This window comes from Saccostrea echinata, unplaced genomic scaffold, assembly GCF_033153115.1.
Source record: "Saccostrea echinata isolate AGI-Se365-2 ecotype Australia unplaced genomic scaffold, CSIRO_AGI_Sech_v1 ptg000057l, whole genome shotgun sequence".
NCBI classification, from domain to species: domain Eukaryota; kingdom Metazoa; phylum Mollusca; class Bivalvia; order Ostreida; family Ostreidae; genus Saccostrea; species Saccostrea echinata.
The window spans coordinates 2,029,822-2,043,000 of record NW_026889806.1 but is presented as its reverse complement, the minus strand read 5'-3'; the positions used below and the strand labels follow the sequence as shown (position 1 = coordinate 2,043,000).

The window sequence follows — 13,179 nt, the reverse complement described above, 5'->3', positions numbered from 1 at the left end:
ACAAATCTCTTTCGTTTGAAGACGTCAAGGTTCAGACCCTGTGCCAATGGAAGCTCTTCGTAAAGCACGAATAAGGATTTTCGGAACACCTTCTGACCGTTCCAATGTACAAAATACCATTATCTTTATTACAAAGAGCATGCGCAAAGAGAATGAACTCATTAGAGAGGCTGGAAAACTAAAAATGGAGGGAACTAATATTATTGGAATTGGTATGGAGGATACATAAGACTAACTAGAGTTAACTTTGAATATTTTAAAATTAGCTGATGCTGAGTAACTATTTTTTTTCCTGTTCTTCATTTTTGGAATATCCGGAAATATATGCATTTATTGTGTATTTTCCTTTCTAGGAATTGACCTTTCAGAATCGGATAAAAAGTTCCTTAAGACTGCTGTATCGCCACCGATGCTGGCCAACGCACATTTCCTTTCAAATGGCGATAGCTTGACAAGTCTTACTGATACTATTATGACGTATCTTTGCAATGGTACTTCTAAGATTCTTAATTAAATGCAACTTTTAAACACAGATATTTGGGGTTTATTCCCTAGATGTTAATGCTATATTAAATAATCTTTAGAAGTTTATAATACTAGTATATATAATTGCATATGTATATTTCTTTTCAATTCACTTAAAAGAGAACACTGCCTGTAGTGACAATCCTTGTCAGAACAATGGAACATGTACAAGTTTATCGAGTACGGAATACACATGTACATGTACCAAAGGATTCGCTGGAAAGAACTGTGAAGAAAGTAAGTTCAGTAAATATGAATGTATATTTCTTAATAAGGAGCTGGGAAATAGCACGTAATCAAGGCTTATGATAATTTAAGTAAATAAATCAGTTTTTTTTTTTTTTTTTTTTTTTTTGTATGGAAAACATTTCGCACAAGATGGTAATTAATATCTAATAGAGAATGCACTCACTGTCAGATTGATCAGCAATTTCTTACTTTTATGCACTGTATAATTTTCTTGCTTTAGTTAATGATAATGTTGCCGATATCGCCTTCCTCGTGGATGCTTCCGGGAGCGTTGGAATAGACAATGTTGACCGAATGAAAGAATTCGTTTACTCATTGGTGGAAAAAATATCTATCGGTCAAACAGACAATCATGTTGCCCTTGTCTCCTACAGCTCAGAGCCTCAAATGGGATTCTATCTTAACAGCTTCTTCACCAAAAAGGAAGTTATGAACGCAATATCGGCCATGCAGTACAGATACGGGAGTACAAATACAGCCGCTGGACTGAGAATGATTCGACAAGAAATATTTAACCTTAACAATGGTGACAGACCTAGCGCTCCAAACACTTGTATGTATATTGCGTATGCTTTCAAACTTGTCATATTATTAAAAGCAAATTACATTTCACAGTACATAATTTGCCAATTGTGGCTGATTCTGAACGTTCGCCAATCACCAGTAAGATCATTAATATAAGATATATTTTAGTAGCAAAATTATTTCTTCCAAGACCTGTTGTGTGATTTAAAATTGTTTACGATAAATAGATTTATTTATTTATTTATTTGTCAGTAATTTTGATCACGGACGGTAACTCTAATATTAATGCTGACGACACTGTACCTGAGGCTCTTCGATTGAGGGAACAAGGAGTTCATGTATTTGTTGTCGCCGTCGACTTTTCTGGAGATATGGAGAGACAGGAAATTGACGACATTGCCTCTCAGCCTGCGTCTGAAAACGTTTTTTGGGTCAATGATTATTCTGCACTTCCGGGTGTAGGGGGCGCTATTTTCAACAAAATGTGTTCACCAGGTAGATTATTTTTGTTTTCTTTTTCTTGAAGTTTTCAATGAATATAACAAAATATAATGATATGCTTTCACTCAAGGCATTCCTGAAACACTGAAAGATCTTTTATAATACTCAGTTCTTTGTCCTGTGTACATAAGTACATCTTAATTGTTTACCTCTGGTTAATTTCTGATACATATTTAAACATTTGAATAATCTGGCATTAACCCATGTAATACTTTATAAATAAAATGAATTTACTATAGATATTGTAATCTGATAGAGGCAGGTACAGTTTTGTTGTGTAAACATGACAGAAGATCTGATGAAATTTGAAAATTTCTGATGTTCAGAATGACCTTGGTAGCACGTTTTTGTAATATTAAAAAGTTTTTTTCTTCACATTTTCAGCATTTCTTGGATTGCTCCATATAGTACAACAACAGTAATATCAAAATTGAAAAATGAGGAAAATTCATAGTGTTAAAAATCTTCAACAGCGCATCCTTTGACATGAAATATCTTATTCTTCTTAAAATGCCATTTCTCTTGAATATCTTGTTCACAATTGTTTCAGTAGGACTTTTCCATGACAAAGTTTTATCAATAGTTTATGGTGTCCGGATAGGGCCATTTGCAAATGCTCAACAGCGCGTTCAGAAAAAACACGCCGTCGCGCTAACACACAACACGCCATCGCGCTAACACTTCATTGAACAACACGCCGTCACACCAACACAAGTTCGCACAACACTCCGTTGCGCTAACACACAACTCGCCGTCGCGCTGTCACAAAGTTGTGTTAGCGAGTTGTGTGACAGCGCGACGGCGTGTTGTGTAAAGTTGTGTTAGCGCAACAGGGTGTTGTTTGAAAGCGTGTTGGGGCGACGGCGTGTTGTGTGTTAGCGACGGCGTGTTGCTTGAAAGCATGTTAGCGTGTTGTGTGTTAGGGCGATGGCGTGTTTTTTCTGAACGCGCTGTTGAGCTTTTGCAAATGGCCCTATCCGGACACCATAATAGTTAGCACCAAGTAATTCGATTCTTGTACATATACATATGTGTCTTGAAATGGCATGGTTGCTTACAACTAAATTCAGTTTTCCACATTTTGATAATATTTGTACGGACGCAATAAGCAGATTCGGATTTATTCAATTCAAATTAATTTTATAAAATATATACCGTATAATGTACTTTGGAGATGAAAACTATTTTCAAGTTTTGATCGATATCGGCATTGTTGATAAATAAATGCAGAATCAATAGAAAAACTGAACTTTCACAATTCATTTTTCATAGTCTAACTTCATGTCTTCTACTAGATCACTCTATGTACTCAATTCTGTAGCATGGAAAAATAAATTAATATCGTTTTATGTACTTTTAGACATGAACAAAGACATATGTGACACCAATGAAATAAAATGTAAACATGGCGGTCGTTGTGTGTCTGCTGCTGTAACCGGAACTTACAGGTGTGAATGCATCCCAGGATTCACTGGAGCTCTTTGTGAGATTGGTGAGTACTGATTCTCTTATTGAGAGATATTCTACCAATTTCTTACGCCCTACAAATTAGATTTGTATATGGGGGAGGGGGATAAAATATCACAAATTAAATTACTGCATGCATCAGGCACGTAGCATCGTTTTTGAAAGTAAGGGCCTTCCGGATAAAGAACTTCTAACTTACCTAAAGAAATGTCAAGTAAAAAAATGGGGCGGTTACAATTATTTCGACAAAAAAAATTTAGATACATTTAATAGCATGGAACTATTTGACGGACCTTACTCATGATACTGAAACAAAAAAGGGGGCAACCGGCCTTTGAAGGGACAGCCCCCCCCCCTACCTCCCCCCTTCTCGATACTTGGTACCTGTGCATGATTCAGAATATTTTGTTAGGACCCCTCGAGTTCAACTAGTGTAGTGACACGGCAGCTTTTTTTTTTCAGAATGCGATTGAAGGGAATCCATCTGCGTTGCTCGCCGTCAAAGATGACGTTCGGATTAAATTTTATGTCACACTCTGATACATCTCTGGAAATAACGACTAGTGTTTGACAATAATGACCTAATTTCCGTGGTCTGTGCTAACTTGTCCGGTTGATAATATTGTACATGAACAGAAAATGAAGAGTATTGGGATGCATCATTTAGTATAAGCTCACTCTCAGTATCTCTAGTAATCTTTGAAGCGAAACCTGTCCTGCATCAAAGGTCACAGGTTTTTGATTTTATAAAATGAATTTTTTTTTTTTTTTTTTTTTTTTTTAAATATTTTGAATTTACATTACCCTTACAAAACCTTCAAAATTTAGAGCAATGTTTTTATATGTTTGCAATTTTTAACAGAAACATTTACATGTATTTGGCAAAATTTGTAAAACGGACCCCTGATGGAACATGTCTTAAGCACCCTCTTCAAACCCCAACCTCTTACACACTCTCATCTCAAAACAGTCATTATGAAAATGTTAACCTTAAAACATCTTTCATGCTATAATTTGGAGTTATATGGCAAGATGGTCATGACGTAAAAGCCTTGAACCTAAGGTACTAGTCTTAAGGTCAGATGACACGTTCCTCAATAATACGTATAATTTTCACAAGAATGTGCCATTGAAGTACTTCTATTTTAACAAGTTTCCCCACAGAAAATTGAGGTACCTTACCAGGCATTTGTGTAAGATACCAAAGGATCATGTTTCCTATATAATCCTATTTGAAATCACTTAAATGGTCAACCACAATGTTTTTGTATTTATTTTTCTGAGACATTTTGAAAACAGTTTAGAAATCACAAGATAATGTTAATATCTTATATATTTCTTATATATTTCAAGGAGAAACAAAACAGATATTTGAAAACGTGTCGTGAGACCTTAATACAGTTATCATTAATTTTGTTTCCAAAAACTTTTAATGACCACATCTTTTATCTCCTCTTATTTCATTTTTACCTTGGAAAGGGGGGAGTATCATTTTATTAATGACCCAAGTTGGATCCCCTAATCCAAATATGCTTTTTAATAAGTTGGCTGAAATCACTCTAGTGGTAAAAGAGGGAAAAATCAAAATTATATGAAAAATGACTTTTGGCAACGGATGGGGGGGGGGTTACTTATCAAACACTAATTCTACTTTACTCAGGAGAGAATTAAACTTACCTTATTATTGATAATAAAATGTATCAACCTTTTTCATATGGACCTATATATATTCACAACGAAATATTGTTTTGAATTCCAGAAAAGAGAGCTAATAGGGGCAAAAGGAAAACCAAAAGGAAAACCGAAGAAAATCTAATAAACAGAAAAATTCTGTATTTTAGTTGAATATATAATCCATTCCACGAATGAGACGGGATTTTTTTTTTTTACATATTTCACATGTGCTTCGCACGCATACAAAAATTCTATTGATCCCCCTCTGAAATTATTACATGCCCAACTTAAATTGCATATCCTCTATAGGACTTAATATACCGTAATATGAATGATGCAAACTGGCATTTATAAAACAACCTAAAAAGATGACATTACGTTGTTATAAATATAAATATATCCAATAAGTAAACATTTTTTTTTTTTAAATATACTATTGTGAATTAAAAATTAAAATGCATTATTTCCCTTTATCTAGATTCCTTTAAAATATCTTCAACAAACAAAATCAATTTGTGTCACCATTTAAAATTCATTCAAGCTCAAATATCCAATTTCTCGTTTCAAAGGAAGTCACACTTTCAAATTTTTATATGTAATAATTTTTCTCATTAAAATGTTTAAGATATTTCCATTCTTAAGGTGCGCAATGTCGACCATTCTATATCTAACAAATAAATCGATTTCTTTCTCACAAAAACATATTGGGAATGAACACATTAAGACACCGTATATAGAGAGTACCTTGCTGTTTAATTTTTTCCCTTTATTCAATGGTCCGGAAAATGTGATAAACGGGTTTAATGCGGCTATGAAGTCGAATTAAAAGGGGTTTTGGTTATCTTAAATTGTATGTTTCTAATCTGTCGAGTTTATACAGTTTTCAGAATCGCCTGAATTATTTCTCTATTATGTCGTGATTTTTTTTTTTCACTAATCGTTCATAATAATATTATTTCCTTGTAAGATATGTAATATGTCTTCAAGAACGTTTAATATTTTTACCTTGCAGTATTAATCACTAAGAAACGAAGAATATATATATATATATATATATATATATATATATATATATATATATATATATATATATATATATATATATATATATACTCTTAATATTTTTATATTTTTATAACAATACCTGGATTATGAAGGAATGTATTTTACATCTTGGGTACTAAATACCTTGGCAACTATTCGTACCAGTTTGTATAGTGTATCTGCTTACAGAATCGTGTAATAAATACCAAGAGGTTTTATGTTCAAAATAACCTGATGCAGGTGTTTGCACATTTTCTCAGATTCTATCGTTTAAATAGACGTAGGAAGTTTTTTTTTAAATTTTATTTTAATCAAGTTTTATATATAAAATACCTTTATGGCACGTGTAATCAATGTGATTGTGTTATATCAATTTCAAAATTCTTTACAGGTGTCCATGTGAGGTGTAATGTTAAGTTGCAAAAATTATATACATAAAAAGAAGTTGTCTCAATATCTATAAATTAAAACAAACTTTTAACGTATTTTTTCTAACTTATCTGGGAAATGTGTTTTGTGTTGCATCCATGTCTACTAATTATAAAAGCGCGTATTTCATTTGTTGCTCATTCTAAATATGCATGTTAAATGTATTTTTTTAATTACATTCTGTTTTGCATACTATGTATTTCCTAATATTGGGTATGTTGTCTTTTGTAGCATGCTCAAACAGCTTCGATATTGCCATTGTTGTTGATTCCTCTTCGAGTGTTGGGCCAGAAAACTTCCGACTGATCAAGAATTTCACCAGTTCTGTCGTGGAAAAGATGCACAAAATTTCCAGAAACAACAGGTTCGCCATGATTACCTTTAATCAGGAGGTCAAGATTGTGTTCAGTTTTAGTCGTTATTCTGCTCTGTCTGCGATGACTACTGCGATAGAAGGTGTGAGGTACAAACCCGGAGGTACCAATACGGCGCTGGCTTTAAGGACCGCTCACGGTCTGCTGCAGAATGACTTTGGCGCCAGACGGTCAGCAAAGAACGTGGTGATCCTAATAACGGACGAAGGGTCAAATATTAACGCAACTGAGACCCTCCCGGCAGCGAGGGAATTAAAGGATGACGGCACCCACGTCATCGCTATAGGAATCGGTTTGGACACAGCTGGACAGCTGGCAGCACAAGAAATCAAGGACATCGCGTCCGCAGACGATAAAGATCTGATAAAACTGAACAGTTACAGTGCCTTGAGAGGAATCGAGAGTGACGTCATTAATCAAATGTGCGAATTCGGTGAAGATGATGGAAACTAGCATTATAAATTGTTTAATTTCATTCCATGTAGGGTAACTTTAACAAATTACATATGTTTTGTAAAATATGAATCTAAGCAGCAGATGTTTTGCAGCATATTTTACGTGGTTGTAATATAATGTACCATACCAAGTCAAAATATACAGTGTACATGTATTTCAACTCATATTTATATCAATGAACTCTTTATATATACCTAGTTGTATTTATCTGAAGTGCCATTTGGTAGTCTTTTTAGTGGTTAACAAGTGTTTGTGGACAGTGGTTTGGTTACATCAAATATATTCTTTTAATATTGTCACATATATATATTTTTTTATTTACTGACTAACAAACAGTATTAAAGAATGCATGATATAAGAGTGGGATTTTTGTTTATTGTTTTGTATCATAAAGAAAAATGTTTTTGAGTCTAACGAATGATAGAGAAATCAAGTTTTGCAAAAGTGTTCAACTTTGCACTATATAGCTTTGTAATAAAAAATATTTTTTATGACTTGTATTTTCCATTTAAATTCGCTTTAGTGTCTAGAATAAAAGACTGCTTTATATTTGAAAATCAGGAAACGATTTAGACCCTGTTGGGCATGAATAGTCGCCTGAACGGTTGGTCACCTGGATCGGGCCAACAAAAGGTGACAAAGACCTGTCGGCACATCAAAGCGTCAATTAAGGTACATCAAAGTAGAAAAAGTTCTAATTGGTGGCTGGAATTTGACAGACTCTATGCCGTTAAAGAGGTGGGATGTCCTGTTATAGCCGTTAGATGAACCATGATTAAAACCTTTTCTAATCCGTTTTTGAACATTTGCCTGCAACTGCATCCGGAGTTATAAATTGGCACAATTTGTCAAAATCTTCAATAATTTGCACGTTTTGCTCTCTATATCAATAGAAAACCCTGTCACTAAACAGAAGTTTCTGTTTGTTTTAATGCAACGTGCACTTTCGATTATTGGGAGGTAAATTGCTTACCTATACCTCAGGCCTGTGATGTTTACTTAAAATTCCTTAGCTGTCACTTGAATAGACCACTTAAATCATAACTTTTCATTCTTGAATTTATCCAAACACGATTATGCATTAACAGTTGGGCCATAATGTGAAACAAGAAAGGGCCAATATTTTGGTCGTCATTCAATGGTAAATATTTGCAATGGCGCAGAGAAGACAAATGCTTAAAACAAAACTTGAAGTTCAGAACCCCCGCGACATCCGCCCCTTGTGCACGTTGTGTGTTTAGATCTGGAGAAAAGCTTACTGCCGTGGACTCTGGTTCCATCTTTAAAATGATATCCCAAAATCAATACAGAAAGTATTTTACGAGCTTGCCTAGGCCGATGTAAAGTACAGCACCTAAACATTTCGTAAATTTAACACGAATTTTCTTATCATTGGAAATTCTGAAGGCCTTTTACCAACAAATCCTATTGACGTGGTTCATCTCATAAAATTATTTCTGAATTGAAAAACATTATGAGTGTTACCAGGAAAATAAGCCCGTATTTATTGCCTAGATGTTTTGATTTAGATGCATTTCAAGTTCAATGTAGAGAATATTTAGGACACCACAGCAAAGAAAGACTTACTTTTTATATGAGACCTTCGCATGAACTTTCGTAAACATTTTGTGAAAAGAAACTAAAGATGACAAGATATTATAGTTCCTGTATATTTACATTATTGATTCATACAAAAAAATCATTAAATATGTCAATGACAAAATTGCACAAAATTTAGTCCTTGATGAAGCACCAGACGTGGCCAGTGAATTTATCACCGTTGAGGGCGTCTTTGTAGTGGTCACTATTTCCTCTGACGTCATGATGAAGAGACACTGTTCAACATGGACGTTTTTCTCAACAAATACTGGGTTAATACACACATAGTACTGCGATATTGGCTGTAGGTTGTCTATTACATGACTTTCCTGATAGGCTGGTAAAAATATGGGCTGTGAGTCGAACGAACATGTATTCGAATCAACACACTTAATAATCAAAGACCAGTACATTTGAAGTCCCTTTTCATACGGCCAAGAAACATTCACAGACCGTGACTGAACTTGAGAGAGTGTTAGATTCATTGAAACATAAATTTCCCTGTTGAAATTAAAATTCTTAAATTTTGACAATTTATTACACTCTAAAGAAAAACGTCTTAAAGAATTGAGAGGTCCTATGAAATCCTTTGAATCAACTACAGTAAATTTATTTTCACTAATATCGAGTTCCTGTAGGTTTGTTAGGTCTTTCATTGCAGTATTAACTATTTCGTCTATTTGATTCTGGGCTAAGTTTAATACTTGTAGATATATCATGTCTCGCACCATACCATGTTGTACTTTTGTAAGTTTATTTTTGGAAAGATCCAGTACAAATATAAATTCATTGAAACTATCAAATGCTCCCGTTTCTATGCGTGCTATTTCATTAGCGCTTAAATCCAAATAAGCAATCCTCTGCACTCCACGAAAGGAAGACCTCCAGAGTTGGGTTAACTTGTTGCCATTCAGAAGCAACTTGTCTAGAGATAACCCAAAAAACGCACTGTCGTTGATAAACTCAATATTATTTTCGCTGACGTTCAAATTTAGTAAGTGTGCCATATCCCTGAACACATTGCTCTTCAGAGCTGAGAGTAAATTAGATGATAAATCCAATTCCTTTAAACTGCTTCGCACAGGATCCAGATCAGATGCCCGCAAAAGTGAGAGTCTGTTGTCACGAACACTCAGCTGTTTGAGATTTACTAGTCCACGTAAAGTGAAGGACTGTAACGTGCGAATTCTGTTACTTGTTAGAGTTAAAACTTCCAAATTATTCAGATACGTAAAAGTTCCATCGTGAATGTATTCTATGAGATTATTAGATAGATCTAATACCCGTAATTTCGTCGTCTTTGAGAATAACAATGAAGGGATTTCAAACAAATGGTTGTCATTGAGATAAACTTCCTCCAGATAAGTGAGATTTTCAAAGCTGGTATTATGAATATCCTCAATTTTATTCTTGTCCAGTCTAAGAATTTCCAGTTCTCTAAGTGACGAAAATAATCCAGAATTGATAACAACTAATTTATTCTCTTCTAGAAACAACTTTCTCAAGTGTGTTAACGGCACGAAAACCTTTGGGGATATGCTTCCTATGCTATTCCTGGCAAAATTTACATTGGTCAATTGAGGGTGGTTATCAAAAATTTTGTCTGGCAGGTATGAAATACTGTTTTGACTCAAATCTAAGTATGTCGTTGTTGTTGGGGTACTCTGTAAAACCCCCTCCAACTGGTTGGCGGTTAGAGCGGCATTGTCACAATAAGTGTACATCTTCTGATGGCATCGGCATGGCGGAGGGCAAGATGCCGTCTTGGCAACAATGCAGTACAAAATAGCAGCAAAAATAACGTCAAAATAGCACACCTTCATCTTCTGTGGATGGTCTGGGCATTTTTCGTTTCACCTACAAGAACAGAATAACTTCCTTTAGTATAGATACAAAAAACAAAATTACACCTGTCTTTTTTTACAGCTATAGAGATTAAAAAACTAACATTAATGCGCGGACACGTTTGTGCAATGAAAGAAATGATTTTATGGCGTAAGATAAGCTCAGTATTTAAAGGCATAAATCTTAATCGAAAAATAATGCAAAAATTTGTTTCATAGGGACATCCTGGCGAATAATAGTTAAATATTAGTGTTAACTTACAATTCAAGAGGTTTAGGTTGTATAATGCTGCACGAACAATGTTCGACTGGAATCTTCCCATTAAGAACAAAAAATGGCAAGATAAAATAAACCCTCCTAACTTTTTTCTACAGAACATTAACAGATAATAAGATTACAGATTTACGAGGTGACAAAGGACATGACAAAACAGGGTCTTTCATCAAGAAAAAATCTGCTAAATATCACAGGTAATTGATAATTTCTTCTAAAAGCGAAACCTTTTCTGTTTGAGACGAAGCATTTAACACTGGATCCATTGATATCTTTTAACAACTTTCTTTACTCAATTTTCAAATTAATTGACCATATGTTTTTATACCTGTGTAGACAAGAGACAACATTTTGGTTAAAATTAATTGGCAGTATTAGAAACGACGACAATAACAGAAGTTTCAAACGGTTTTTACCTGACCCACCTATCAGGAAACAGTCTGTAGCCTCGTCAAATAAGAGGAAATAGTTTATGTATACCATTGTATACAAACATTTTGCACTATAATGAATAATTCAGAAATGTTCTGGGATCCTGCCACCTTATAATTATGAGAAAAACATGTTTCGAATTTTAAAGTGCTATTGGGCGATGACACAGTGTGCAATAAATAACAATTAAGTTTATTGATTAATGGGGTAAAGGTGTAAGTATGTCGTTAATGGGCCCTCGAGGGTCACCCAAAGGTAGGGGTTTAATTACCAGATACGTTTAAATATTTAATCCGAAAATCGTCTACCCGTACACAAGACATGGAACCAGAGAGGTCCAATATCTTTATCTGGTCATAAATCACAAATACAAGAGACATTTTGGTGGAAACAAATTCGTGATGACTATCTTTGGTCATATCAGATGGTGTCAATTGCCAATGAAATCTGAGAAAAAAGATTTACTCGAGCGTGACAAGATAATCGCTTGATCCCAATCTACCACAGCGTGATTAATATCACTTTTAAAGATCACATTTAAACAATATGGTATTTCATCTCGGATTTTGACAAGTTTGATGCACCAATTGCTTATCAAATTCGTACGATTTAGTATGGTACCATTCATTTTCACAAACCGAGTTTTCTCTCATTATGTTTTGCAAGGATTTTAGCTTTAAAGTGAAAGGCCACTCCATCCCGTTAAGAAAGGAAATTCTATTGTGATTTCTTCTCTTTAACAATTCTGAGAGCGGTCTTTTTCTATCGCAGCTCTTGTATAACAACCTTCAATATCATTTTGAGATAGAAGCATTAGACAATATTCATATGTCAAACTTTGACTAGGCTTTCGGGGGTCGTGTTCAAGGCTTTCACATTCCGATATTACCATTTATATACAGCAAAACGAAAAAAAAAACATTTGGAGGTGTAATGGTTTCAATTGTAAAAGACTGCGGCAGCGGAGCATTGCACAACAAAAGTGGGGTGTTCTAGGAGCCGTGCATGCATGACGAAATAAGATTCGATAATTTAACTCAAATGTTTCCTTTATGCAAATCAAAGTATTTTTAAAAACCTTAAAGTATGTATAAATTAGTCATAAAATCTTTTGTAACTAACCTTGATTGTGACATAGAAGAAAAACCCCTGGACTCCTGGAGATATTTTTCAGTTGCTTTGTCAAGTTGCACGAAGTACACTGCAATGAAACAAACACACTATATAAATATTAACCCCCTCTATAGAAACTGGTCAAATATATAATAAAATTTTAATTTATGATTCGGTTAATGGATAAGACAATATTAAACACGGTTTATTTACAATCACTTTGGGTCATTATTCCTTCTTTCGATCCGGCTGACAAGTTTATTGACAAAATGATTCCTAGGTGTGAAAATCTATATCAAATATGGTGTCTCTTCACCCTTTAGAAAGAGTGTGACATGCACACGTACCTAGCAGACGATATGTATTAATTTATGTTTTACCTCAGGAGGTATTTTACTCTCAGATGTTCGGTAAAAAATCAAGTTTTAATCAAGCCAGTCCATACTTTATGGCTTTGTTTATAACCATAGGTTTGTCATTGCATGCCATAAAAGTACCCCAACTGTAAACTTACCTGGAAACATGCACAAAAAAGGAGAAGGGAAAAAAAGTTTTAGAAAAATTACCTGTGAACGCCGTAAGGTGAATGTGGCTGTCGATCTATGCAGTAAAAATGTCCTCCTACACTTTTAACAATGTTACATTACATTCAGTCGTGTTGTGAATCAAGAAA

General features: G+C 34.4%; 2 protein-coding genes across 4 annotated transcripts in view; one reads left to right on the top strand and one right to left on the bottom strand.

Moving 5' to 3' along the window:
* LOC133174124 (uncharacterized) overlaps positions 1-7,738 on the top strand; it is a 72,889-nt gene extending 65,151 nt beyond the window's left edge. For both annotated transcript variants that reach the window (XM_061309167.1, XM_061309166.1), the window contains exons 57-63: positions 22-212; positions 354-491; positions 646-762; positions 995-1,327; positions 1,552-1,794; positions 3,161-3,292; positions 6,646-7,738. In XM_061309167.1, the coding sequence (XP_061165151.1) occupies positions 22-212; positions 354-491; positions 646-762; positions 995-1,327; positions 1,552-1,794; positions 3,161-3,292; positions 6,646-7,241 (1,750 nt within the window). In that variant the 3' untranslated portion in view covers positions 7,242-7,738. The remainder of the gene's footprint in view (positions 1-21; positions 213-353; positions 492-645; positions 763-994; positions 1,328-1,551; positions 1,795-3,160; positions 3,293-6,645) is intronic.
* A 1,156-nt stretch (positions 7,739-8,894) lies between these two features.
* LOC133174127 (leucine-rich repeat-containing protein 15-like) lies at positions 8,895-13,179 on the bottom strand. Of its 2 annotated transcripts, none has more exons than XM_061309171.1 (3): positions 13,073-13,179; positions 12,516-12,594; positions 8,895-10,700 (listed from the first exon to the last, which is right to left on the bottom strand). In XM_061309171.1, exon 3 carries the CDS (start codon positions 10,664-10,666, stop codon positions 8,918-8,920), a length of 1,749 nt encoding a protein of 582 aa, XP_061165155.1. In that variant the 5' UTR covers positions 10,667-10,700; positions 12,516-12,594; positions 13,073-13,179; the 3' UTR covers positions 8,895-8,917. The 2 variants fall into 2 exon arrangements, with proteins under 2 accessions (XP_061165155.1, XP_061165156.1); XM_061309172.1 differs by lacking the exon at positions 13,073-13,179 and adding an exon at positions 12,720-12,774.